At 54.9% G+C, this 25,266-nt stretch overlaps 1 protein-coding gene across 1 annotated transcript; it reads left to right on the forward strand.

The window, feature by feature from the left end:
• Nucleotides 1–5,888: 5,888 nt before the first annotated feature.
• LOC111142594 (HIC ZBTB transcriptional repressor 2) lies at nucleotides 5,889–10,497 on the forward strand. The gene is made up of 2 exons (XM_022495889.1): nucleotides 5,889–5,914; nucleotides 7,694–10,497. Exons 1-2 carry the CDS (start codon nucleotides 5,889–5,891, stop codon nucleotides 9,516–9,518), a joined length of 1,851 nt encoding a protein of 616 aa, XP_022351597.1. The 3' UTR covers nucleotides 9,519–10,497.
• Nucleotides 10,498–25,266: the final 14,769 nt, after the last annotated feature.

Genomic DNA, 25,266 nt, shown 5'->3' on the forward strand with positions numbered 1-25,266 from the left:
CCAGTACTCACTGTCCCTGGAGGTGGAGATAACACCTCAGTCTTCCCCAGAGGGTGGACTGAGGCAGGGTGTGGTACTGCCTGGGTGGGTCGGTAAAGGGGAGAGAGGCTCCCAGGGAAGGGGATGGAAAGACTTGGTGGAGGAATACAGAGAAGACAGATGTAGAGGGAGCGCCTGGGTGGCTCAGTTGGTTGAGCAGCCGATTCTTGACTTCAGTTCAGGTCGTGCTCTTAGGGTCGTGAGATGGAGCCCCAACCCCGGGCTCTATGCTCAGCAGGGAGTGTGCTTGAGATTCTCTCTCTCCCCCACTCCCCACTTTCTCTCTCTTTAAAAAAAAAAAAAGAGAGAGAGAAGAGGGATGTACAATAGGACTCCAGGCCATTGGGCCAGGTGAGTGCAGTCCTGGGCTTCTGGCTACACAGGGCTAGTTGGTGGCTTGGGGACTGGGCCTTGGGCTCTGGGCCTCGGGTTCTTCTGGATCCTGCTTGTACCTTCCAGGTTGTCTCTGCCATGCCCTCAAGCTGTTCTTTTGCAGCTTGGGTGGGGCCAGGCCTTCAAGGAAGAGGTACTTGTTAGGGCCATACCTGTAGTACCAGGTGACCATTCAGGTCAGCTGTGACTAAGGGCCCATGCTGACCTCAGGTTCAGGCTTGGGGGCACAGTAGCCAGCATGTTTAGGACCCTCTCTGACACAGAAGAGCTGAACCCCTGTGGATGTGGAAGCTGTCTTGTGGTTGGCTGTACCTTGCCCAGCACCGCCCCTCTGCTTGGCATGCTTTGTGTCTCCCACCTGGCAGTGGAGCTCTGGCTGGGTGATGGGTGGCCCAAGATTCCTGTGTCACCCTTACTTCTGGCAGGCGTTTCTTTGGAGGAGGTCCTTAAGGAGATAAGGTCCTGTTGGGTGCTTTGGAGTGGGCCCCCCACATAGCTCCAAAACTCCTGTGGGAAGTCCTGCTCAAGACAGGGAGGGCCACTAGAGAGGGAGGTGGGATAGCGAAAGTTTCTAGGAGATCTGGGTAAAGAAGCTGGCCCAGGGAGGGGAGGCAGGTGGGCCCCCTTTCCCTGTCCTTCACCTTCCTAGGGCCCACCCTTCTGGTTGGGAGGAAGGTGGAGAAGTTTTGTGATATTGGGAGGTCTTTCAGTCAAGGTGCCCACAGTTGCCTCTGGAGTGGGGAGGGGTGCTTGTTCCTGCTTGTAGGAGGCTAGACATGGGGTAGAAAGGACAGCATTTTTTCTGGAGCATACTGCTCGGGAGGGTCAGGAGCGCACCCTATGCCACCAGACCTTGGATTTGGCTCCTAGGTGTGGGGTGGGATGGGGGGGGGGTGTGGAACATGCTACTCTGTTTCCAGGAGGGATGCAGGCCCCATAGAGGTGAGGCTGTCAGTCTGGTCACCAGAGGGCACCACTGGAGGTTGAATGACCAGAACAGTTACCTTTTTTTTTCCCTTGATTTTTAAGTAATCTCTACACCCAATGTGGGACTTATACTCATGACCCTGAGATCAGTAGTCCCCTGCTCTTCCCACTGAGCCAGCCAGGTGCCCTGGAACAGAGCAGTTTTGAATGCCCAGGCCTCCTGGAGCCCAGGCTCTGGATACAGTGGGTGTCCACACTAAGTCGGGCAGTTCCCATCAGATAGGTGGTTGGAATTGTTCTCCTGGGCTCTCTGCTTAAGCAAAAATCACTTTAATTTTATGTAACTCTTTTTTTTTTTTAAAGATTTTATTTATTTGTTTTGGTGGTGGGAAGAGCACACACAAGCGGGCTGAGGGAGAGGAGAATGAAAGACTCTCAAGTAGTCTTCATGCCAAGGATGGCATGGAGCCTGACTCGCTTGATCTTATGACCCTGAGATCGTGACCTGAGCGGAAGTCAAGAGTCAGATGCCCAACTGACTGAGCCACCCGCCCCAAAGATCACTTCGGGTTTTTTTTTTTTTTTAAAGATTTTATTTATTTATTTGACAGACAGAGATCACAGGTAGGCAGAGGCAGACAGAGAGAGAGAGAGAGGGAGAAGCAGGCTCCCCGCCGAGCAGAGAGCCCGACGCGGGACTCGATCCCAGGACCCTGAGATCATGACCTGAGCTGAAGGCAGAGGCTTAACCCACTGAGCCACCCAGGCGCCCCGATCACTTTGGTTTTAAAACCACCTCTCATGGTGTTTAAAAGGCTGGGCCAGAGCATGCTTTGCTTTTTGTGGGATGCTAGGAAAAGGGGCCTGGAGGTTGGCCCCGTTCTAGCCTTCCCATGAGCCCTTGAAGCTTTGTAGACTGCCTGGGATCATGGGCAATTGCGGCTCCTTATAGGGCACTGTTCCAGGAGGCCATGGGTCTGTGCCTCTGCCATCCTCATTGGCTTTTCGGCTGGGGTGTTTTTGGGGGACAGGGTGGAGTCATCTTAGGAGTATCCTTGGCCTTGGGCTTTGACTACCTGTTGAAGACCCACAAGGGCTGCCAGGCCAGCATGGAACCAGGAGGGACACAGATTTGGTCCTGTTGTGACCACTCTGCCCTTGAGAGTTTCTTCTTGTGTGCCCAGGCTACGTGAGTGTTAGCTGGTCGGGAGCTGCTGAGAAGGGCATGTCTTGTGGAAACCACTGTTCTTTATCTCTTTGTTGGAATTTTTTTCACTATGAGGCAAAATTTATATGCAACTTGGTTTGGTACCCAGATTCAGGTAACCCCTTGAATTTTGACCAGCGAGACATCCGCTGTAACCCAAACTCCTACCAAGATAATAGAGCCATGTGCAGCCCAGAAAGTTCTCATGCTCCTTCCCAAACAGTGTTCACCTCACCCTCTACAGGGTCTCCTAATTTTGTTCTACCATGGACTAGTTCAGCCTTTTCTAGAGCTTCAAATAAATGGGATTGTGCATCTGTACTCTTGCGTGTAAGGTTTTCTTCACTTAATGTCACAATTTTGAGATTTAACCATATTTGTGCATCAGTTCTACTTTTTTCCCCCAGGATTTTAAAAGTAATACAAGATTATTTTTAATTCTGAATATTACAGAAACTTACAGTTTTCCTGTACTTCTACGCCACACTCTCTGTGATAATCTCGTTTATTGATTGGGCGTTTGTGCTGCCAAGATCTTTCTTTCCATAGGATGGCGTTGCCTGGTCGGGCCTTTCATGCCTATAGTTGAGGAGGTAGACAGGTGCAGGGAGCTCGGCCAGCCGTCCCGGCTCAGCTCTGTGGGCCTGGCCTTCGCTCGGTGGGTGTGTGTTTTAAAAGTCTGGGGTGTCTGGGTCCTGGACCTGCCCTCACCCTCAGAGTGTGTGTTGGGGGGACGCACCTCTGGCTTTTCTGTGGCAGGGACTTGGAGAGGGAGAGAAGGACACGAGAATTCAGCAGAGACCTGTGTGGTTCTCTGTGTAGTAGCCCAGCTGGATAGGTAGACCATTTTGTAAACAAGAACCTGGGAAGGGAATCCAGGTGTTAGAGCCAGGTCTGTCTGTTCGTTCTCCCTAGCTTCTGTGTTCACAAGAAGCTGGAGCTGGCCTTCCCCAGGGACTGTGTTCCTGCTGCCCTTCCCTGGGGTCAGCCTAGCTAGGGTCTTACCCTGCCCCCCACCCCCCACCCAAATGGGCTAGGTCTCTGCCTCAGAGGAGGACCTGATGATCCCGTTGTCCTAGATCCTGGGCTCCTTGGAGCCAGCGCTCCAGTGCGCAACGGTTCTGAGCTGGGTGTGGATCCTCGGGGCTGATAGGCACGCTGCCTGGGCCTGCTGCCAGGGGGCTGCTGGGTGCCAGGAGCTGGTGCCAGGCGGTGTCCTTATCCCAGCCTGTGGGCTCCTGCCAGGGCTGGGCACCAAGCCCCTGTACCCAGTGGGGCACTGCGCTGCCAGCTTATGGGGCCAGCCCCCACAGTCCAATTTCTAGTTACTGGACACCCTGCCTCCCTCCCTGGGGCTGTAGCCTCTCAGGCATTGGCTCCTCTTGCTCCTATACCCGGTGTTGAGCTATAGGGCAGAGGATTCCCTGCTGTTACTCTTCTGGGAAGAAAAGAGCAATGTTTTGTAGGGGTCCTGGCCTCGCAGCAGTGGGGCGCCCCCTCCCCTGTGGGGAGGTTAACATTTTGTGACTTATAGAATGTGGCAGGGGTTTCCCACGTGTGGCCCGGCCTGGGGTGGGAGGCAGGTATGGTGGCATCCTGCTGGCTGTGAACTCCCAGCAGGCAGCCCTGCTGTGGCCCCACCCGTGGAGGGCATCTGGAAGTCCCCTCTGCCCTGTCCTGTGGAGTCTCTGTGGGGAAACTGGGCCCCAGGCTGTCTGATCCAACCTGGGAGACCTTGGTTAGTCACCCTGCCTTCCAGTGGCTGGTGAAGTGGGTGGCAAGGCTGAAGCAGTGGGAACCTGTGGAAGTCCCCGAGTCCTATTCTTCTCTAGCTTTGCGTGGTTCGGTGGTTGTGGGCCTGATCTCTGACGAAGGCAGGTAATCCCTAGCTGCGGGGTCTGGTACGGGCTAAGCCAGGAGCCACTGTGTGGACGCTGTGCCCCGGCAGGGATTGGGTTGCCCAGAGATCTGGTGGGGAGTGGGCAAGGGGGCACAGGGCCGTGTGGCGGGCATCTGGTCAGCTCGAATTCATTGCTGTGGCTCCCTGTTCATTTTTCAGGGTTGCTCTCACCAATGCTAAGGTGGTCTCTGCCCCCCACCCCTTCCTAGCCTGAGTTCTACTCTGTCCTGCTGGCCACCTCGCTACCTCTAGTGTCACCTGGCAGGAGAGCCCGAACTCTCTACCTAGGCAAGGGATCTGGGCCTTCATTAAATGCAGACGCAGATGCTCTCAGGCCTCTGGACCAACGGGGCTGGTTCTGCTGCCATCTGGGTCATGAGGGGGATCCTGGACCAACCATTCTCCCCACCACCACTTCACCATACCCTCCGGCCGCCCCAGGAGAAGAGAGCTGTGCTAGGGGCCAGAGAGACAGCTGGCAGGCTGGAACTGAGGCCTCCCAGCCACCCCGCACCCCGGGTCTGGTCACATTCCTGAGGGACCTGCTGAGCCTCCCTGGCCCTGGGGGTGGGGGAAGGGCAGGCAGGGATGGGCTCCAGGCTGCTGCAGGCCTCCGCCCCCACCCTTGGCTCCATTCCGAGGGAGCCCAGGCTAGCCCAGTGGGGTGCAAAAAGCCAGAACCTCAGGATCGCCCTCTCTGGGACCTGTGTCTCTGGGGTGGGTTGGGGGCAGAAGGAGACCCTTCGCATCTGGCGGCAGCTGCTAGCAGCTTTGGCGGGCTGGTATTGAAAGGCCTGGCCTGCAGAAACTCCTGTGAGGGGAGGCCATGTGGTGAGACTGGGCCAGGCAGGAGGGGGCTGGGCCCTCTGGGCAGGGAGGGGATGGCGGGAGCAGATCAAGAAGGGAAGGAGGCAGGAGAGCCAGAAGCGGTTGAGACTGGTTCTTATAAATAGCCTATTGCACTAGTGCCTCCAATTTTGACCTTTTGTTATGTAAATGTAGCCAACCCGAGAAGGGCCTTGCCCAGGCCTCCTGCCACCAGGCCTGCCTGCCAGGAATTACGTGCCTGCCACCAGCTCCCCTACAGGCCTAGGTAGCCCTTAGAGTGCCCTAAGTCTCCTGGGTGGGAGGACAGTGTCAGCCCTGCTGAGCTCTCCAGACCTGTGACCTTCCCTGCCACTGGGCCTGACTGTTGCTGGGCACTGTGGCTGCTGTCCCCTGCCTGGCTGCCCCTGGTGTCCCAGCCACAGAGACCCCAGATCTTCCTGGGAGTGAGGGCTCTAGGACCACCAGGTGCCCTCCCTTCACTGTCCCTCCTACCCTCCCTTGTCTGTCTGGGTGACTCTGTCCCATCTTCTCCTCCCCAGGTGACCAGGCATTGATGCACCCCCAGGGAGGCCACCCCCGCTGGCTGCTGCTCACATGGTTTCTGGGCCTCTGGCACTCCGGTAGGCTGGGTAGGGGGAACTGGCAGGATGGAGGGAGGGGGGGAGCTTGGGGGAGGGCTCGCTGGGCCGCCCTCATAGCCCTGCAGTTCTCAGCCTGGTCCTTTGTGTGCACACAGTGTTGGGTAGCGTGGAGGGGAGGCTAGGGCCCACAGCCCACGGCCCTCAGCCTGCAGAGGAGGGGCTGCTTTGGCTCACAGGCTCTTGGAGAATGGGACCTCCTGCTCTTGGCTTGTCCTCTTGCCAGCCTGGGAGTACCAGGTATCCTGAGTGCTGGTGGGGCTGACACTGCATTTACCTGAGGCTGGGTGTCCCATCCAGTGTGGAAACTGCATCGGACTCTTTGTCCTGCCTGGCTGGCTGAGGGGCAGGGAGCAGTAGAGGGTAGGTTCCCTCAGGACCCGGGCTCTATCTAGCCTCTGAGCCTGCTGTCTAGCATCAGGCCCTGAGTGCTAGCTTGCAGCTGTGTCTACCCCTGTGGGTTCACAGTGAGTTCTGAGGGTGCCTTTGGGGTATATGTGGGTATTAGGGTTTTCCTCTGTCTTTGCAAATAAGGGCAGGCATGGGGCAATGGGGCATGGGAAGTGTTTGTGTTACCGGAAGACAGCGAGGGTGTGATCTCTCTGACTGCCCCAAGGGAGGCAGGACTGGGCTGGGTACACTGGTAGTGGCAGAGGGGGTCCCAGTGGGGCAAGGCTCTGAGCAGTCACTTTCAGAGATTGAGCCCTGAGCCAGAGGACCTGAAAGCACCCTTGTCAGCTGCATGGCACAGAGTTGCCTTTGGGAGGGTGCATGTCCCCTGAGGGGCTGGAGGGAGTAGGGAGCCACACCTTTGTGCCTCAGGTCCCGCTGCTCATTTGGGTGTGTGCCTGGTCAGAGCACCCCACTCTCAGTGACCCAAGTGCATGCTGTTAGAAAGCCCACCTGTACGGTTCCTGTGGGGGTCAGAGGCCTCTCTCTATTAATGACGTCAGTTAGTGTCTGTGCTGGTCTGGGAAGGCCAGCTGGCTGCCTTTCCCAGGGGCCCGGTGGTGCCAGGGGCTTGATCAGGCCCACTTTGCTGCTCAGCATCTAGAGACCCGGACTGGGGTGCTCAGGGCCCTCCTGGGGGGTGAGGCGCTTGTGGGATGGAAGCAGGCATTGGCAAGGGACTGCGGCTGGACCACAGTGTCTGCAGGCAGGACTGTGACGTTGGCAAATCCGAAAGCTTGGGAAGCCACTAGGGTTTGAGAAGCACCCAGGGCAGGGTAGAGGTCACAGGTGGAGGCTGCTTATTTGATTTGGCCCAAGTGGTATTTAAGGAAAAAGGACCTTTATTTGGCATTGGGAGGATTAACCTGAAAATCTCAGTTTCTAGCTTGTCCTAAACTTTGGGAAGTTTATGCCCATGTGAGAAGTGAGCCCACCTGGGAACTTCTGCTCACCTCAGTCTTTTACTGCTTCCCAGCACCTCATGGTCCACTGCTTGTCATTTTTGAGTCCCCTGTGGGCTCTCGGCCAACTTCCTTAGCGTGGAGACGGTGCCCTGGGCTATGGAGCCCAAGTTACATCCCATTTTCTCTGCTCAGCATCACGTGATCATTGTCCTCTGCTTCTGTATACATGGGACCAGAGCCCATGACCCTCTTTGGGCAGCACGAGTTCCCATGGGTAGTGTGAGTTCCCTCCCTGGGTCCCATGCCCAGTGAGCCCCCCCCCCCAGCACCACCACAGCCCCACCCTGTCAGCCCTTGCCTAGGGCTCCCGGGTGGCTAATGCCCATGCACCTACTCTTGCCTGCAGGTGGTACGCGTGGGCGGGGCGTGGGGACATGGGGCCCGACATGGAGCTGCCCAGCCACTCCAAGCAGCTCCTGCTGCAGCTGAACCAGCAGAGGACCAAGGGCTTCCTGTGTGATGTCATCATCATGGTGGAGAACTCCATCTTCCGCGCCCACAAGAATGTCCTGGCCGCCAGCAGCATCTACTTCAAGTCTCTGGTCCTGCATGACAACCTCATCAACCTGGACACAGACATGGTCAGCTCCACGGTGTTCCAGCAGATTCTGGACTTCATCTACACGGGCAAGCTGCTGCCCAGTGACCAGCCGGCTGAGCCCAACTTCAGCACTCTCCTCACTGCCGCCAGCTACCTCCAGCTGCCCGAGTTGGCAGCGCTCTGCCGCCGTAAACTCAAGCGAGCCGGCAAGCCCTTCGGCTCTGGACGGGTGGGCGCCTCTGGCATGGGAAGGCCACCCCGCAACCAGCGGCTGTCCACGGCCTCTGTCATCCAGGCACGGTATCCAGCGCTCGTGGACGGACGCAAGGGGGCCCACACCCCCCAGGAGCTCCCCCAGGCCAAAGGCTCTGATGATGAGCTCTTCCTCGGAGGCTCCAGCCAGGAGGGTGTCCATGGCCTGGGCCGGGCCGTCTGTCCAGCCAGCGGGGAGGCCGGCTTGGGCAGCTGCAGCACCAATGGGAGCAGCGGGGGCTGTGAGCAGGAGCTGGGCCTGGACCTGTCCAAGAAGAGCCCACCCCTGCCCCCTGCCACCCCCGGTCCTCCCCTGACCCCTGACGACCCGGCCCAGCTGAGTGACAGTCAGCACGGCTCGCCCCTCTCAGCCTCCGCCCCTCCTGTTGCCAACAGTGCCTCTTACGTTGAGCTGGGGGGCACCCCTAATGAGCCCATGGATCTGGAGGGGGCCGAGGACAGCCACCTGAGCCTGCTGGAGGGGCCCGGTGGGCAGCCCCGGAAGAGCCTACGGCACTCGGCCCGCAAGAAGGAGTGGAGCAAGAAGGAGCCCAGGGTTGGGTCCCCCTTTGAGCGGAGGGAAGCAGGGCCCAAGGGCCCCTGCCCGGGGGAAGAGGGCGAGGGGCTAGGGGACAGGGTTCCCAATGGCATCCTGGCCAGCAGCGTTGGAGGGGGCGGTCCCAGTGGGCCCTACACGGAGCCCCCATACCCCTGCAAGGAGGAGGAAGAGAATGGCAAGGACGGGAGTGAGGACAGTGGGCAGAGCGGGAGTGAGGGGGGCAGTGGCCATGCTGGCACGCACTACATGTACCGGCAGGAGGGCTACGAGACCGTGTCCTATGGGGACAACCTATATGTGTGCATCCCCTGCGCCAAAGGCTTCCCCAGCTCCGAGCAGCTCAATGCCCACGTGGAGACACACACGGAGGAGGAGCTGTTCATCAAGGAAGAGGGTGCCTACGAGACGGGCAGTGGGGGTGCCGAGGAGGAGGCCGAGGACCTGTCGGCACCCAGCGCGGCCTATGCGGCCGAGCCCCGGCCCTTCAAGTGCTCGGTGTGTGAGAAGACCTACAAGGACCCGGCCACGCTGCGGCAGCACGAGAAGACGCACTGGCTGACGCGGCCCTTCCCCTGCAACATCTGCGGCAAGATGTTCACGCAGCGCGGCACCATGACGCGCCACATGCGCAGCCACCTGGGCCTCAAGCCGTTCGCCTGTGATGAGTGCGGCATGCGCTTCACACGCCAGTACCGCCTCACCGAGCACATGCGTGTGCACTCGGGTGAGAAGCCCTACGAGTGCCAGCTCTGCGGGGGCAAATTCACCCAGCAGCGCAACCTCATCAGCCACCTGCGCATGCACACCTCCCCCTCCTAGAAGCCAAAGACCCTTCTCCCCGGCCTGAGGCTGCCCTCCGCAGACCCGCCCTTGGGAGCCCACCGAAGGAAGGAAGACGCGTGGAGGCCGGGCGGGAGGGGCTGGGACCCCCAAGTCCCATGGGGATGGCTCCTGGTGGCACCCTCAGCCAGCCCCCCCCCACACCCAGAGCTTTAATGGACAGTCTGTACAAGGGCAGCGAGAGGAGGGAAGCCGATGGGCCCGAGTTCCGAGTGCGCATTGCTGGCGTGCAGTCTACCTCCCGATTCCACCCCGGCTCCCCGGGAGGGCCGCTGCAGAGTCTGGGGGAGTGGGTCACAGGGGTCTCGCTGGGACCTGGCCCCCTTCCCGCAGGCCGGGTCCGAGCAGGGGGCCGTGGGGCCTCCCTCCGCTGGGGAGGAACAGGGCTGTCCCGTGGCCAGGGGCGCTGTCTGTGTGCGTGCACGAGTGCTTGTCTGTGTGCGGGCCACCCTGGCTCTTTGGGGAGTGGTGCTGGAGGGAACGGGACAGAGCCCTCCTTCCTTGAGCCAGTGGTCACTGCTCACTGGCGCTGGGACAGTCAGGGGGCCCCCGCCGCCTACCTCTCCACAGCTAAAGAGCCCTCTGGGCCTATGTTGCTGTTATTCCTACTGATCTGTTCCTTTTTTCTTTTTGAATTTTGTTTTTTAAACCAAAACCAACAAGAGTTTATTTTCCTCCCGGCCCCTCGGGGCTGAGCCTGGGTCTGCAGACTGAATGTACAGGGGCAGCTGCCCCTCCCGCCCCCTGCCCGGCTGCGGGCTGAGGGGCGCCCACCCCTCCAGGCCCCAGAAGCCCTTCTTGGCCAAAGGCTTCCCTGGGCCCCGAGCCCTGCCTCGGCTGCCTCAGGAGAGAGTGATTTTCCTATAGTTTCTGAGGAATATTCTTTGTTTAGAGGTACTTCTTTTTTATTAAGAGAAAAACCAGTGTAACGTTTATGTGAATGTTGGAACTGGAAGGTCTGGGATTTGTGGGGGGAGGGGGGGGAGGCTGGATTCGATGCCAGAGCCGTCGGTACTCTTCTTTATCATTTTGTGTGTGTGTGTGTATGTGTGTGTGTGTGTGTGTATGTATGTATGTAGTGTGTGTGGCGCATGTGGACAGATATCGAGCTTTCCTTCCTTCCTTACCGATAAAGGTGGAGAGACTTCTGACCTTTTGCTACCTCTTGAATCCACAAGAACAGTATGTCGGTGGCTGGCAGCTGAGGCCATGACACTTGTTTTCCTCCTGTTAGTGCGCACAGGAAGACGTGCGTTTGAGTGAGCTGGGCTTACCCTCCTGGGCAACCCCCCCATCCCCACTCCCACCCCCAGCGCTCTCAGAGAAGGGCTCTGCTCCCTGGAGCATACCACTTGCCGTGTCCACCCTGTGGGTGTTCTGAGTGTGTTGCTGTGCATCAGGGAGCCTGTGTGTGCCCCTGATCTGGGCCTGAGGGGCGGGGGGGGGGGGATGCTCCAGCCACGTGGGAGAGTGGGCCGTGGGGCCTCACCGCTGGAGCCAGCTACTTGGAGCTCCCTTGCTGGGGCCAGGATGAAGTGGAAGTGAGCCCCCCCATCCTGTCCCTTGGGAGAGCAACAGGCCAGTGCAGAGGCATGGAGGGACACTGACCAAAGTGATGTAAACCCCCACCCCCCACCCCAGGGGACAGGGAGGAGGCCTGCCCTGCTTTGGCACCTTCTTGGGGCGGTCCTGGCTGCTCCGGCAAGAGGCTGGATGCCATTAGTTGGCTAAGCCCTGTCTGGAGTCCCCACCCCTCACCCCTCAACGTGGGGTTTCTCTCTCAGCCTCAGGACCCTTCTGTGGGCCAGGGGTCAGGCTCACAAGCCCCAGACCAAGGTCGCTGTGGTTGGCCCCACTATCTTTGGCTGACTGGAGCCACACGGCTGGGCCAGCAGCTGAATCTTCATTTTGCTTCATGCTTTTCTTTTCTTTCTTTATTTTTTTTTTCCCTTTCTACTCTTAAGTTCAGACCAAAAAATTTCCAGAGTCATCCTTTACCCTCACCCCTCCAGAGACTCTCCAGCTGAAAACAGCCTGAGTTTAGGGACCCAAATGGTGCAGGGTGTGTTTTGCAAGTGAGGGCTCCTGGCTGAGCCCATCTCAAGGTGCCCCAAGCCCCAAGTTGGGTCTTACTCCCTCTGGGTGGGAAGGGAGCACTGGACCCAGGGTCTCGTGTTCCCAGAAGTCAGGTGGGGGGGGTGGGCAGGGTTCTTTCCAGGTCTCTGCCCTCCCGACCCCACCTCACTCCGTCAGCACTTAAGCCACATGACACAAAGTCTGTACAGCACGGGAGTTGTACGCATGCCTGTGTGTGGCCTCTTGGGCCGTGGGCGGCTGCATCTGTGAGGTGGCCCGTGAGAGCAGGTGATTGATTTGCAGAGCTTCAGGGACTGGGCGCAAAGGCCCCTCACTCAACGACGTTCGTGCGACATAGTATTGTATCCACCTGAGTATTGTATCGAGCCTTTTCTGTATTTTAACAAGAAAGCAAAACACTAGTTTCCTATTTAAGATTTTAAGGGTTTGTGGGGAGGGATGGGACTGATTAACACAACACTTGGTTTTGTTTTCTTTTTCCTTTGATTTCATGTGGAGTGTGTGCTTGGGAGTGTGTGCGTGGACATGTGTTAAGAGCCTCACAAGGAAATTAGGCCGTTGGAGGCCAAGGGCGGCTTACAGTTCTCTGCTTTAGTCACTTAATTCCTGAATGTTTCGGAGAAACAGGAAACAGAAAATAGCAGATGTCATGTAGGAAAGAGGATAAACAAAACAAAAAAAAAAAAAAAAAAAAAAAGAAAAAAAAAGCTCATACCCAAATTCACAAAACCTATTTTTTAAACCAAAGCACATTTTGAATGAGTATGGAACCTCAATGGGCTCAGAAAAAAAGATACTAATATATTTATCTCATTGTTTACATAAACTTTTACAGTTTCAGACCTCAGCAGCTGTAAGGCCAGTCCCAGTGAATCCCCACCTTCCGCTGGAGGCCCTTCTGAGTCGGCTCATGGGCAGAGGGGCTGCTGTGGGGCTGGCGCTGGCATGGAGCTCCCCATCGGATTTACCTGAGCCCTCCTCCCCAGCCCCGGGCCTCTCAAAGCCCAGCTGGCACCAAAGAGCTTGGGCCGGTGCTGACCGGTCTCCAGGCCTCCTGGCCGGACTGTGGAGGTCCTGGCCAGCTGGCATAGCACGGGGTGGCCGTCGGCTCTGGCCTCAGGACCTGAGTCTGGGCTAGGGCCCTGGGTGGAGGGTCACCCCCCACCTCCCCCACTCTGCCTGCGACCCTCCGGGGTAGGTTGATGTGAGGGTCCCTATCAAGCCAAAAAGCCCCGGGACCTTTGCACAGCTCCATGGACTCCAGTGGGTCCCCACTCCCAGGGGACACCCTACCCCCACCCAGCAGTGGGGGTGGGGGCGGGCTTACTGGGCTGGTCCTTACCAACACAGACGGTGCAAACACTCTGAACAGTGTTGTTTTTGTATCAATATGTTTGTGCAGTGATGAATGTATTTATTTCTCAGACTTGGGGTGAGTGAGCGGCTGGCTCCGCCACCGCTTGCTCCCGCCAGACCGAGCCACCTCAAGGGCTCCTCCAGGATTGCAAAAAAGGTAAAAAAGAAAAGACGAACCTTTAAGCAAATAAGAATCTCAGAGACTCGCAGCATAGCCATACACCTCAGCCTGTGAAATGAACAATCTGGATGCAGACGGACTTTGGAACCTCACGCAGCCATGTGTGTATTTCCCGTTCGTCACCACTCGGGGGAGCTGGGCTGTCCCGCTGTACCCCCACCCCCACCCTGTCAGTATTCACTGGACTGGCCCACGTGCAGGAGTGCGATCTGGGCTGGGCTGGCTGGGCAGGCAGACCCTACTGCCCTCCCCACAGCTGTCCTTGAATGGGGGAGGCCTGGGCAGCCAGGAGGGCAGGGCTCAGGGAAGAGTTGGCTGCATCCGTCCGCCCCCTAGGAAGGGGGGCAGGAGCAGAGGCACTAGGCCTCCAAAGAACAGACAAGGGATCTAAGCCCTGCTGTGCCCCTCAAAGGGACCAAGGCCCTTGCTCTTCCCCAGAGTCACACTGGGGCAGATGTTACTGAACCTGTGAATCCAATGCCAGGAGTGATGGGGTGGAGAGGGACCTAACCGGAGCCTCAGTGTGACATTCCAGTTGGGGAGTGGATGTGCGCTGTGGGAATTGAGGCTGCCCAGGACCCCCTTCCTAGGACCCCTCCCCCCCACCCAGCTTCAGTCACCACTTTAATTTTTCTACCGAGAACCCGTCCCCCTACCTCACCTTGCTATTTATTGCTGTAATTTATTGACCTCAAAAATGCTGCATAACAGACCTCACTTGGGGCAGGGAGGATCCCCAGGGCTCCCCCCCTCCACTTGGCGGGGCCCCGTGGGGCCAGGTGCTGAGGGGAACCTCTCTGTATCCCGCCCATCACTTGTTTTCCCCCTTCCCCCTTCAGGGGACCCCAGGTTGGGCGCCTGCCCATTCACAAATACCTCGAGAGGGAGGGGGAGGGATGGGATTATAGCTGTTTTGTTTAATCAAAACTGGAAGAGGGATCACGACCTACTCTCTTCCCTTCCCAGAAGGGGGAGGGACACCGTGATCGCACTCCTGTACTGGCCACCGCCGCTGTCAGTCATCACATCGAGCTCACTTCCTTTGAGAGTTTGGATAAATTCAGGTCAGAGCTGCAGGTATGCAGCCCTCAAGTGTCATAGAAAAGCAATTCACCGACGACTGATCTCTCCATTCAGAAGCGTGCAGTCTTAATGTACAGTGATGAGAAACTGTTATTTTATGATCTTTTCATTAAAAGCTTGATTGAAAACTTCTTTCTGTGGGGCTTCTGTGTTTTCTGGTGGTTCTTGCTAAATGACACACTGCTTTCCTGTGTCCAGCACTTCAAAGACCTAGAAGGGTGGGGAGCTGGGATGGGCATCACTACCATGCTAAGAGTGGGTTTCAGGTGGGGCTGGGACCATGCTAGGCCACATGTGTGCATCTGGGGCTTGGGCACTGGTCCAGGGACCCAGTATTCTGGAGTCACCATCCTCTTGGGTGATGCTGGCCTGGTTAAGCTAAGAGGGTTTAGGGAGCAGTGGATATGTCGCAGGGACAGGGACCTGGTCGACTGGATGAGGGGAGGTCTGGCCCATGCTCAGGACCACCTGTTGGAGTAGCAGAGTCAGGCTGGGGCAGGGCAATGGCTCTCTCCTGCCCACTGCTCCTGTTCTGCTTGAGGTCAAGCGGGGGAGGAAGGAAAGGATAATCTTAGTCTCCAGGGACAGTGGTTCCAGTTTCCTCTGGGACTGTCCCACCCACCCACTGGAGTGGGAATTCCAGGATGAGTGAAGATCCAGGAGGAGGAGCAAGGATGGGGCCATGAGGGTGGTCAGCCAGCCTAGACCTCTGACTGTGGGCTTCAGATGTCCAAGTGGCTCCAGGCCAGCAGCAGATGAGCCCAGGACCCCAGAACCCCAGAAGGATAGAGCATCGCTGCTCTAATACATGGTAAGTTTCATTCAGTTCTTTTTATGTTTTTGAATGTGTGTGTGTGTTTTAAGTAATCTCTGCACCCACTGGGAGCTCGAACTTAACCGAGATCGAGTCACATTCTCTACTTACTGAACCAGCCAGGTACCACCTGTTCTATATATTTTTTAAGATTTTTTTTTTTTTAAAGATTTCATTTATTTATTTGACAGAGATCACAAGTAGGCAGAGAGGCAGGCAGAGAGAGAGGAGGAAGCAGGCTCCCTGCAGAGCAGAGAGCCCGATGCGGGTCTCGATCCCAGGACCCTGGGATCATGACCTGAGCTGAAGGCAGAGGCTTTAACCCACTGAGCCACCCAGGCACCCAAGATTTTATTTTTTATTTGAGAGAGAATGAGAGGGGGGAGGGTCAGAGGGAGAAGCAGACTCCCCACTGAGGAGGGAGCTTGGTGAGGAGCTTGATCCTGGGACTCCCAGAGCATGACCTGAGCTGAAGACAGTCACTTAACCAACTGAGCCACCCAGGTGCCCTGTTCAACTCTTTTAAAACACTTTTTTGGTTTTATCAAAGCAGTAAGTGACCCTAGCTTAAATAATCAAGTTTCTTTAAAAGGCTTAAAACAGGGGCACCTGGGTGGCTCAGGGGGTTAAGCGTCTGCCTTCAGCTCAGGTCATGATCCCAGGGTCCTGGGATTGAGCCCCGCATCAGGCTCCCTGAGCCTGCTTCTCCCTCTGCCTGCTGCTCTGCCTGCTTATACTCTCTCTCTGTCAAATAAATAAATAAAATCTTTAAAAAAAAAAAAAAAAGGCTTAAAACAGGGACACTGGGCCTGTCTCAGTCGGAAGACCATGTGACATGTTATCTCGGCCTCCTAAGTTCAAGCCTCATGTTGGGTGTGGTGATTACCAAAAAAAGAAGTCATAAGACAGTAGTTTGTTCTCTTAACCCCATCACAACATACGCAGGTACCCACTTCTAATTTATAGCATTTCTTATGTACTTATCTCCACATTTCTAAATAGTAGTACCCTACTGTCTTAATTCATCCTTTGAAGAATCTGGACCTATAGATGAAGATTTTAGTGCATTTATACCCTCTTCCACTTTCCTTAAATTCCCCATTGGAGTCTGGGCGCTGCTCTCCCCACACACAGCCCTGGCCACAGGGAAGCTGCTTCAGTTTAGCAAGACCCCTCCTTCTCCCCTCCAATGAACCCTAATTTAGAGCTTGGGAGACTTCCATAAAGTAGCCAGATAATAACTGTTCTAGGCTCTGTGGGCCATAGAGTCTTTGCAATGACTTCTCAACCCTGTTGTCCCAGTGCAAAAGTGCCCACTAACGGGGTACCTGGGTGGCTCAGTGGGTTAAGCCTCTGCCTTCGGTTCAGGTCATGATCTCAGGGTCCTGGGATCAAGCCCCATGCTGGGCTCTCTGCTCAGCGGGGAGCCTCCTTCCTCTTCTCTCTGCCTGCTTCTCTGTGTACTTGTGATCTCTGTCTCTGTCAAAATCTTAAAAAAAAAGTGCCCACTAACAATGTAAGCAGGTGGGCATGGCTATGTTCCATTGAACTTCATTTATGAGAACTGATGAAGTGTGCCGTTTCCTGATCCGTACTTGCCACGATCACCATGTGTCTTTGTTCACTGCTGAACCTAGTGGTGTAGTGTATCTTTCTGTACCATTTCCTGTTCTTGTGGAGGTCAATTATGTTTTGAGTTACTCAGACTGGTTTGTGTCTCTGTCTTCCTCCATACTTAAACTCTGTGAAATCCTTGCCAGTATAGTTTTCCACAGAATCAGATGCTATCTGTTCTGTTATTTTTGCCCCCAAAGGACATCCATCTGGAAACTGCTGCTTTCCTGCACAGATTGGGTGGGAAGTTTTCTTGCCTGTTTGTCCTGCTTTGAAAGCTCAGCTTTCTGGATCCTGTGTGTTTTCTTATGTTACATGCTTGTTAGGGAAGTATGTTTTCTCTGGTACCATCCTGAGAAAGGACATATAGAAGGTAGGTTTTTTGTAACTTTGAACATTGAAAATGCTTTTGAACTATACAGAATTGATAGTTTGGCTGGGTATAGAATTGTAGATTGGGTATCATTTTCCTCCTGAATTTGGAAAGTGTTGCTTCATTGGCCTCTACCTTCCAATGTGATGAGAAGTCTAGTTCCCTTTGTAACCTTCTCTGGAGGCTTTTAGAATTGTCTCTATTTCAGGTGGTTTGTCCATTCATGGGGCTGGGCACCTGATGGATTGGTTTCGTTCAGGGGATCTGTTCCTTCAGTAAATTTACTGATTCTTAAGATGTGTCAGCATTATTTTTAATTTCCCTTCTTTGATTATTGCATTTTGTTCTCTTTTCATAGACTTAATCTCTAAGGAAAGTTTAATTTTTTGACATTTTCTTCTGTTCCTTGTATCTAATTCCCTTTTAGATCCCCAATTAGGTTAGTTTTTATCCATTAAAAAAATAATTTTAAAGGCTTTCCTCGAATGTGGGATGACCTTGCAGGCTCTGATATTCAAGAATGAGACCCTAAAAAGCCTTTTGGAATCAATCCAGTGGTCACCTAAAATGTGTGGGGTGGAGGAGATGAGACGCTGCTTTTGCCTGTGCTGGGCTGGCTATGGTGCTTCTGACAGAGAGGGCTTTATGCAAAAGCCCCCTTAGTACCAGGAGCTTGAAGAGCCTTCTAGAGAAGGGTGAAAGGTGAGATGAAATAACCTTATTCCCAGCTGACTGTAAGTCAGGGCTAGATTAGGGAGGAGTTACATGGTTAGAAATGAAAGATTTTGAGTTGTGGGCACTGCTGTTTCCTTCCATTAAGTGTTTAAAACATGCCTCTTTTCCAAAGCCACTTGAGGTCGACAGCAGTGAAGGAATTCTGTGTAGTCAAGAGTGAGCCAAAACAAGGAACAGGGAAGAGTAGGAGAAAACTCTTTTGTCATTAGGCCCAAAATTGTGAGTGAGAGTCATAGTCCGCTTTGTGTGTCCAAACAAGGAGGGAGGGGAAAAGGAGAAGGTCAGGGTGAGGGAACTAGAGGCTGTTTCCACTTCGTTGCATGAGGAAGTATCTAAATATTTTAAGAACTGTTTCCCATGAGACCTTCTACAAGGGCATTTGCCAAGTTGTATACCAAATGGAGAGGAAACTTCCCAATGGCTCCTTCCTCAAACGTGGTAAGAGCCAGGGCATGTCACTGAAGTCTGAGGTACACCACAAAATGTTAACCGTTGGTAATTCTGAAGTGCCACCCCTGCTTCTGTAGGCCACCTGTAGGGGACGTGCACATCCAGAGTCTGAGTGAGAACACATGTGAAACCAATGCTTGAGTGGCCTGGGTGCCCGGTTCACTCTGCCCACCCCTTGGCACAGGCCAGCCTCGGCCCTCCTACAACCCTGGGCCTTGAGGAGGAAGAAGGCTGCTGGGAGGCAGTGGGGCACCCCCTCAACCTAAGACCTGCAGGAACCTCACACTGAGGAAGGCTGTCCCTGAAGAGAGCAGTCCTCTAACAGCTGGCTAGAGGAGGGCAACCAGTGGAGAGAGCACACGCAGGCTCCCTGGGAGAGCAGGTAGCCATGTGTCCTAGATGGCCTTTGCTTCCAACCAGCTGAACGCTGGCCTCTATGCTATAAAAACCAGATAGGGGAGAGAAAGGGTCTGAGTCCTTAGGAAAGACCGGCAGTGGGACAGGCATTGGCTTGAGTGCAGGAAGCTGGCCCACTCTCAGGGCCTGAGATGCTGGAAGTCTTACCCTTCACCACCCAGCCATAAAGAACCCTCCGTCTTGGGTGCTTGGCCTTCTGGGAAGAGATCCCGCAGTTCCCCTTCCACCTGCACTGGTCTCTGCCAATGCCCCTGACCAGTGAGTTTAGGAAGTGTCACCAAACGGTTTCACTGGTAGCCTATTTTGTGGTCAGCCATTCTCTCTGGCCACAGGTGACAAAGCTGATCGCCATCTGTAGGTGTCCCTGATGTGAGGTCAGAGGCAGCACCAAAGGGGTGTCTAGAGTGGTTTCTCTGTGTCAGGTGGGCATGTGTCTAGGTCATCTCTGAGGAGTCCAGGATAGCCCTATTGTTGACGGTGCATGAATGTGGCCCCTGACCTCTCAGATCCTTGAGTTCTGTGGAGGAGGCAGGCAGGTAGACACTGATGCTGACTTGAGGCCCCATAGCCAGCCTGGTTCTCTGCGCTCAGCCACACTAGCTCTTCCGCTAACCCTGGGGGTACATGGTTGGACCGCCTGGAGTGTCTGTGGTGAAACACAACCCGGAGCTCACAGGGGAGGAGGGCCCTGTCCACTGAAGTTTCTGGAGCTCTGGGACAGAGGGCCATCTGATGAGGACTCATACCGGGGTTGTGACTGGAGGCAATGGCGGTGGGTCCAGGTGTTCTGTCCCAGGCAGCCAGAGCAGTATACATGAAGGCCAGGGGAGGAGTCGGTGTCTTGCTGGATCTGAAGCAGCTTCCCTGTGGCCAGGGCTGTGTGTGGGGAGAGCAGCACCCAGACTCCAGCCAGTTCCCGAAGGGCCTCCAAAGCCCAATCAGAGGGCCGGGGCTTGCCCCCCCCCCCCGCTGAAGGAGCCATGGGGAGCTTCCCACCGCTGCCGTTGCCTCCCCAAGGGGGCCTGCCCTTGAGGCCTACACCCACCCCTGGCACCCTGTCTGCAGGTGGGCCTGGGCCCTCCTCGGGAGATGGAAAGGGGTGTGCATGTGCGCTCAGGCGGCCATAACGGAGCCCCACACCCTCGGAAGCTTAACAGGAAGTTCTCAGGGTTCTGGAGGCCGAAGCCTGAATCCACGTCTCGACGGGTGGTTTCTCCTGAGGCCTCTCTCCTTGGCTTATAGATGGCTGTCCTCGCTCTCTGTCTGTGTCCAGATTTCCTCTTAGAAGGATCCCAGTCGGATTGGCTTGGGGCCACCCTAACAGCCTCGTACTAGCCTAACTACCTCATTCAAGGCCCCGCCTCCAGATACAACCACATTCGCAGGTGCTGAGTCTGAGGACTTCAACCTAGGGATTCTGGGGGCACAACTCCACCCATAACGAGGTGCACAGGGGTGTGCCACGTGAGGCCTTGAGTGCACAGGAGTCCCAGGCAGCCCTCCGTCTGTCTGCATTCACACTACAGGCTCTGCAAGTTTAAGGCCGTGGGGTCAGAGGAAGAATGTGGTCTTGGGCAACACCTGCCAGCCGTTTGGATTCTAGCCCTTCTAGGTCACGGCTGGATTGTGGCTTCTGTCCTTGGATAAGACTCTGCAGTGGAGACAGGCTGTTCCTGTGTCCACTCAGCAGCTCTATATGCACCAGGCCCTGTCCTAGCTGAGCTCCTGTTCCAGTGGGGGACACGGTAAAGATAGTAGGTAATACATGCTTGGCAGACACAGGGGAAATGCCAGAGGGAGGGGATTGCAGTTTGGGGTAGAGTCGCCAGGAAAGGTGTTTTGTTTTGTTTTTTGAGTACCTTTTTTTTAATTTTTAAAATTTTATTTATTTATTTGAGAGAGAGTGAGAGTGAGAGAGATCACAGAGGGAGAGGGAGAAGCAGCCCCACCACTGAGCAGGGATCCTGATATGGGGCTCAAATCCCAGGACCCTGAGATCATGACCTGAGCCAAAGGCAGATGCCCCACTTACTGAGCCACCCAGGTGCCCCAGGAAATGCATTCTTAAGAAGCTGGAATTGAGGGGAGGGGGCGCCTGGGTGGTTTAGTTGGTTGAATGGCTAACTCTTGATTTTGGCTTAGATCCTGATCTCGGGGTTCTGGGATTGAGCCTTAGCAGGGAGTCTGAGGATTCTCTCTCCCTCTGCCCCTACCTCCCCCAGCCCCAGCTCTTTCTCTCTCTCTCTCTCAAATAAATAAATAAATAAATCTTTTTTTAAAATCTTAAAAAAAAAGAATCTGGAATTGGGCTGAAGAATGTGAGGGAGGGACTGGGCAGGGTGGAGAGCAGGTGCAAAGGTCCTGTGGCAGGCAGGTGAGTCTAAAGAGCAGTAGGAGACAGATTCCTGGGCTCAAGGCCAGTTGCCTGGAGGATAGTCTAGGCTGTGGACTTGTGGGAAGCTGCCAGAGGGCTGAGTGTGTGTCTGTCTGTGTTGGGTTGAGGGGGGAGTTGTCCCTCTGGTTTCTGTGGGGCGACGAGGTGAGAGCAGGCTGACTTCTTAGAAAGTCTGGGAATGATCCAGTCTGGAACAATGGCATTGAACATGGTTAGAGGTCAGAATTTGAAAATTTGTTTTTTTATTTAAACTTATTTAACAAGCGCTTCTGTGTCACTTAACCGGGCCCCCGACATGTTCTAAGTGCTGTGCAAACATCAGCTTCTTTATTCCACATAACAGCACTGATGAGATAGGTGGTCTCTCCATTCACAGTAGAAATGGAGGTACAGATAGGGCAGTAATTTGCCATGGAAGAGCCCCCAGTATTTGGGGACAGACTTCAGGGTGGGAGAGGTCAAGAAAGCAGGGAAAGCATCGAGATTTCTAGGGCCACAGCTGGAGGAGAGGGGGCAGGACTAATTGGAGAGGCTATGTGGGCATCCTTGGGGGTGAACCTCCTGGTGATGGTCCACAGGCAGGGGGTCACCACTCAAGGTGGTCACTGAGCATCACCACAGGGAGAGGGCTCAACCCTAGGACCCTGCATGAGATCTCTGAGGGGGAGAGGGAATGGAAGAGGCACAGCTCTAAGGAGAGGGACCAAAAAGGACGAGAGCCCAGTGCAGGGAAGGGGCTTTAACCAGGGGGCCAAGACCTGCTTTCCTTGAGTGAGCCCTTGGGATCGGGCCACTCCCCTCATCCCAGAATGAGCCTGGCTTCAGGAGAGTCCTGGAGGCCTTCCCTGGCAAGTGAGCTGCACGGAGGGCAGGTTGGCATGGTTCGGAAGTGGTGGCCAGGTATCTGTCTTCGAATAGCGCCCATCTGAGACTTGACTGCCCTGTCAGGAAACCAGCTGGGAGTCTGTCACCAGCCGCGCTGGGCCTCAGCTGGCAGAGCACATCCTTGTCCCCAGGCTGTAGTTGGCTTTCACCTGTTTTACATGCCATAATGCTTTTCTTCTGCCAATTACAAATACTTATTTTTTCATTAGAAAAACAACAAATGTCCAAAAAAAAAAAAAAAAAAAAAGGCAACAAAGGTTGACCATGGAAAAAACCCTCAAAACCCAGATATGAAAAAAGGAGCAAATAAGAAAGCTCATTGCTGTGTCTTTTTAGAGTGACTGCTATCGCAGCTAACTGAATGGCTAACCATTAAAACGGGCTCTCAACAAACAAACAAAAATAAAAACAAAAAAACGGGCCCTCACGAATAAGAGCCAGGGGAGGAATTGGTCAAAGAGGGCCACAGAAACCCCTGTGGTCAGCAAAGTCTTCACAGGAAAGGACGGCAGTAGAGCAGTGATTCAAGGGAAGGCTGTTCCATGTGTTGGGAACAGCATAGGAAAAACAGACATCGAACTAGATGATTTTTTCAAGGGACTAAAGTGGGATTCACATGGGCCGGTGGGTAGGACCCACGCCCTGGGGGACATCATATGCCATAAAGCACTTCTGGCTTTGTACTCTCCAAGGGAATGCTTTCTGTGGTGGTGGCTGCTTAAAACCACCTAACTTTTTTTTTTAATAGTTGTTTCCATGGAAACTCTTCATTATTTGATAGACCATAGTTACCTACATCCTTTTTCGATTATTGGGCAAAAAATAAAAGTTTTAAATATAAAACAAGGGGTTCTGCACAACAGATGTAGCTTTTCTTATTTTTCTTTCTTAGTTGACATTTACTGAGCTCCTAGCACGTCTGGATGCAATGACTGTTCAGCCCTGGAGAGGAGAGCGGCCCAGGAAGCTGAAAGCCAGGGACATTGCAGCGACACTGCAGCGTCCCCTGGAAGGTGGGAAGGGGGGGAAGCAAGAGGAACCAACAGTGGAATGCGGGTGTCTTCATGGGGGTTCATGTTAAAATTCTTCCAGCTGTTTCATATTTGGAGATGGGCATAAACTCGTAAATGTTGGAGAAAATGGGGCCTACACATACTAGATTATAATCAACTATAAATTCTAAAGTACCAAAATGTTAAGAAAAATCAAGAGCGGCGCAGGGCGGTGTGCAGTGGACACGCCAGCCCCCCTTCCCGTTCTATGCCACCATCCTTGGGATGGGTGGAACTTGCCCAGTGTCGCACTGATTGCCCCCACCCCGGAAGTGGACTTTGCAAGGAGGAGGTGGCTCCTGACCCAGTTTGGTGGAGGAGGAAGGCTCACGGTCTGGAAGATTTTGAACCCGCGTTTTAAGAAAACGACAGAAATGGGCCAAATGGAACGAGGGGGAGGAAAGGCACGTGCTTCCTGCAGGGGCCTGGGTGCAGGAGAGAAGTTCTCAGGAGTTGGACCCCAGTGGCCTGCGCGGCTTGGGAACTGAGGCCAGGAGGGTTCCCCGAGCCTTTTTCCTGACCTTCAGGTTGTGGAGGGGATGTGGCTTAGGTTTCCTAAGAGGCATAATCCTGGGTGTTCCCCCACGAGACTTTCCTGTCCTGATACAGGGGCGGGGCAGAAAGGGAACCCAGGGAGTGGGCCCTTGTCACCTGCCCATCCTGGCTGGCCGCTGGCTGCTGGCTTCCCTCCTGAACATAGGTGGGGACAGGGGCTGCCGTCGCTGCTACTGCCTGGCGATGGTCATCATTGAGCCTTGGTTACCCCATCCATAAACCGGGATCATGAAGCCTAGCGAGTGGAGGTGGTGGCCATCCCTGGGACCCTATAGGGCAATGGGGGGGACAGAGGGCGGGCTAAGCCTGAAGGGAGAAGTGGCCATGTGGGAACTCTGGAGACAGAGTGCTGTCCAGCAGGACTGACCTTAGGCAGTGCCCTCCAATAGAATATTTCTCTCGGAGCCACAGGAAAATGTAGAAAGAACAATCAAATCAAGTTTTAATGTTTTATCCAACCCAGTACATTCAAAATGTTTCAATATATAGGGGCACCTGGGTGGCTCTGTGGGTCAGCTGCTCCTCCACCATCTGGGACCGCAGGTGTCAAAGTGGAGACAGAAGTCCTAGTGCCGAGAGCCAGCTGATGGCCCGTCGGACCGGGAGGTGCCAGGCTCAGCGCTCAGAGGCTTAGTGTGTGAACTCATTTGCTCCCCTCCGTCCTTTGAGGAAGAGTCTCTAACAAGCCCCACTTTATAGGTGAACAAACTGAGAGACGCAGGGGCTTAGGAGCCTTGTTGCAGGTCGCAGACCCGGAAGGACGGAAGCCAGGGCTCTTGAATGGAGGGGACAGGCATCTCCTCTCTCATTCCAGAGTCAGAGGGTTTTCTGCCCCTGCCTCCCCAACCCCACCCCAGCCCCTCATGGGCTCTAACCCAGGCTGCCCGCCCACTCCCGGGGAGCCTTCCTGCTGGGGCTGGTGCTGGCTGGCTGGCTGCTGCAAGGGGTGTAGGGGAGGCTGGGCACGTGAGGGTCAGGGTACAGGGCCGGATGGCAGCATGGCCCGAGGTTGCTCCAATGCCACTGCCACCGCTGCTCGGTCAGTTCTCCAAAGCCCCAGCCCGGGAGAGGCTTCCGAGCCAGACAGCCAACGAGAGGCACCCCCACTCTCCCAACTGATGCCTCACCCCCGTGTGGCCCTGTGATTTGTCCCAGGCTCTCTTCAGTGCCCCCATCTCTCCCCATTCAGGGCCCACCCTGGTGCTAGAATCCATGGCCTCTCCAGGATTAACGGCCCAGAGAGGCAGGCTCCGCTTCCTGGTGGCAGGCCTGCAGGGAAGCCAGGGCCATTTTTAATCTACTGTGTAAGTAACTCGAAATGACTTCAGTCTTGCTCACATTTCTCAGAATTAATGAGAAGCAACCCAGCTCCCCCTGATATCTGCAAAGGTGTCGCCTCCTGGTGACTCTCAGCTTTCCCACTGGGGCGTAGCAGGAATTGCCCTCATTGTCAGCCCAGGTCCCTGCGCAGCTCCCCCTGCAACCCCCTACCCCCTTCTCTTCATCCTCCTCATCCCCTGGGACTCACCCCTGCATACTTAGTTTAGGTAAATACTATCATGGGCACATCTCATTCTACTTGCTGGTTTGTTGTTGTTGTTGTTATTGTTGTTGTTGTTTTTTCCATCAACATTATTTTCAGGTCTCTTCATGTTGATTTTAGAAGATCCTAGCTCATTTTAAGTGCTTCATTGGATTCCTTTATCAATTGTCTCATATA

This window comes from Enhydra lutris, unplaced genomic scaffold, assembly GCF_002288905.1.
Source record: "Enhydra lutris kenyoni isolate GAN:26980312 unplaced genomic scaffold, ASM228890v2 scaffoldscaffold8, whole genome shotgun sequence".
Classification (NCBI taxonomy): domain Eukaryota; kingdom Metazoa; phylum Chordata; class Mammalia; order Carnivora; family Mustelidae; genus Enhydra; species Enhydra lutris.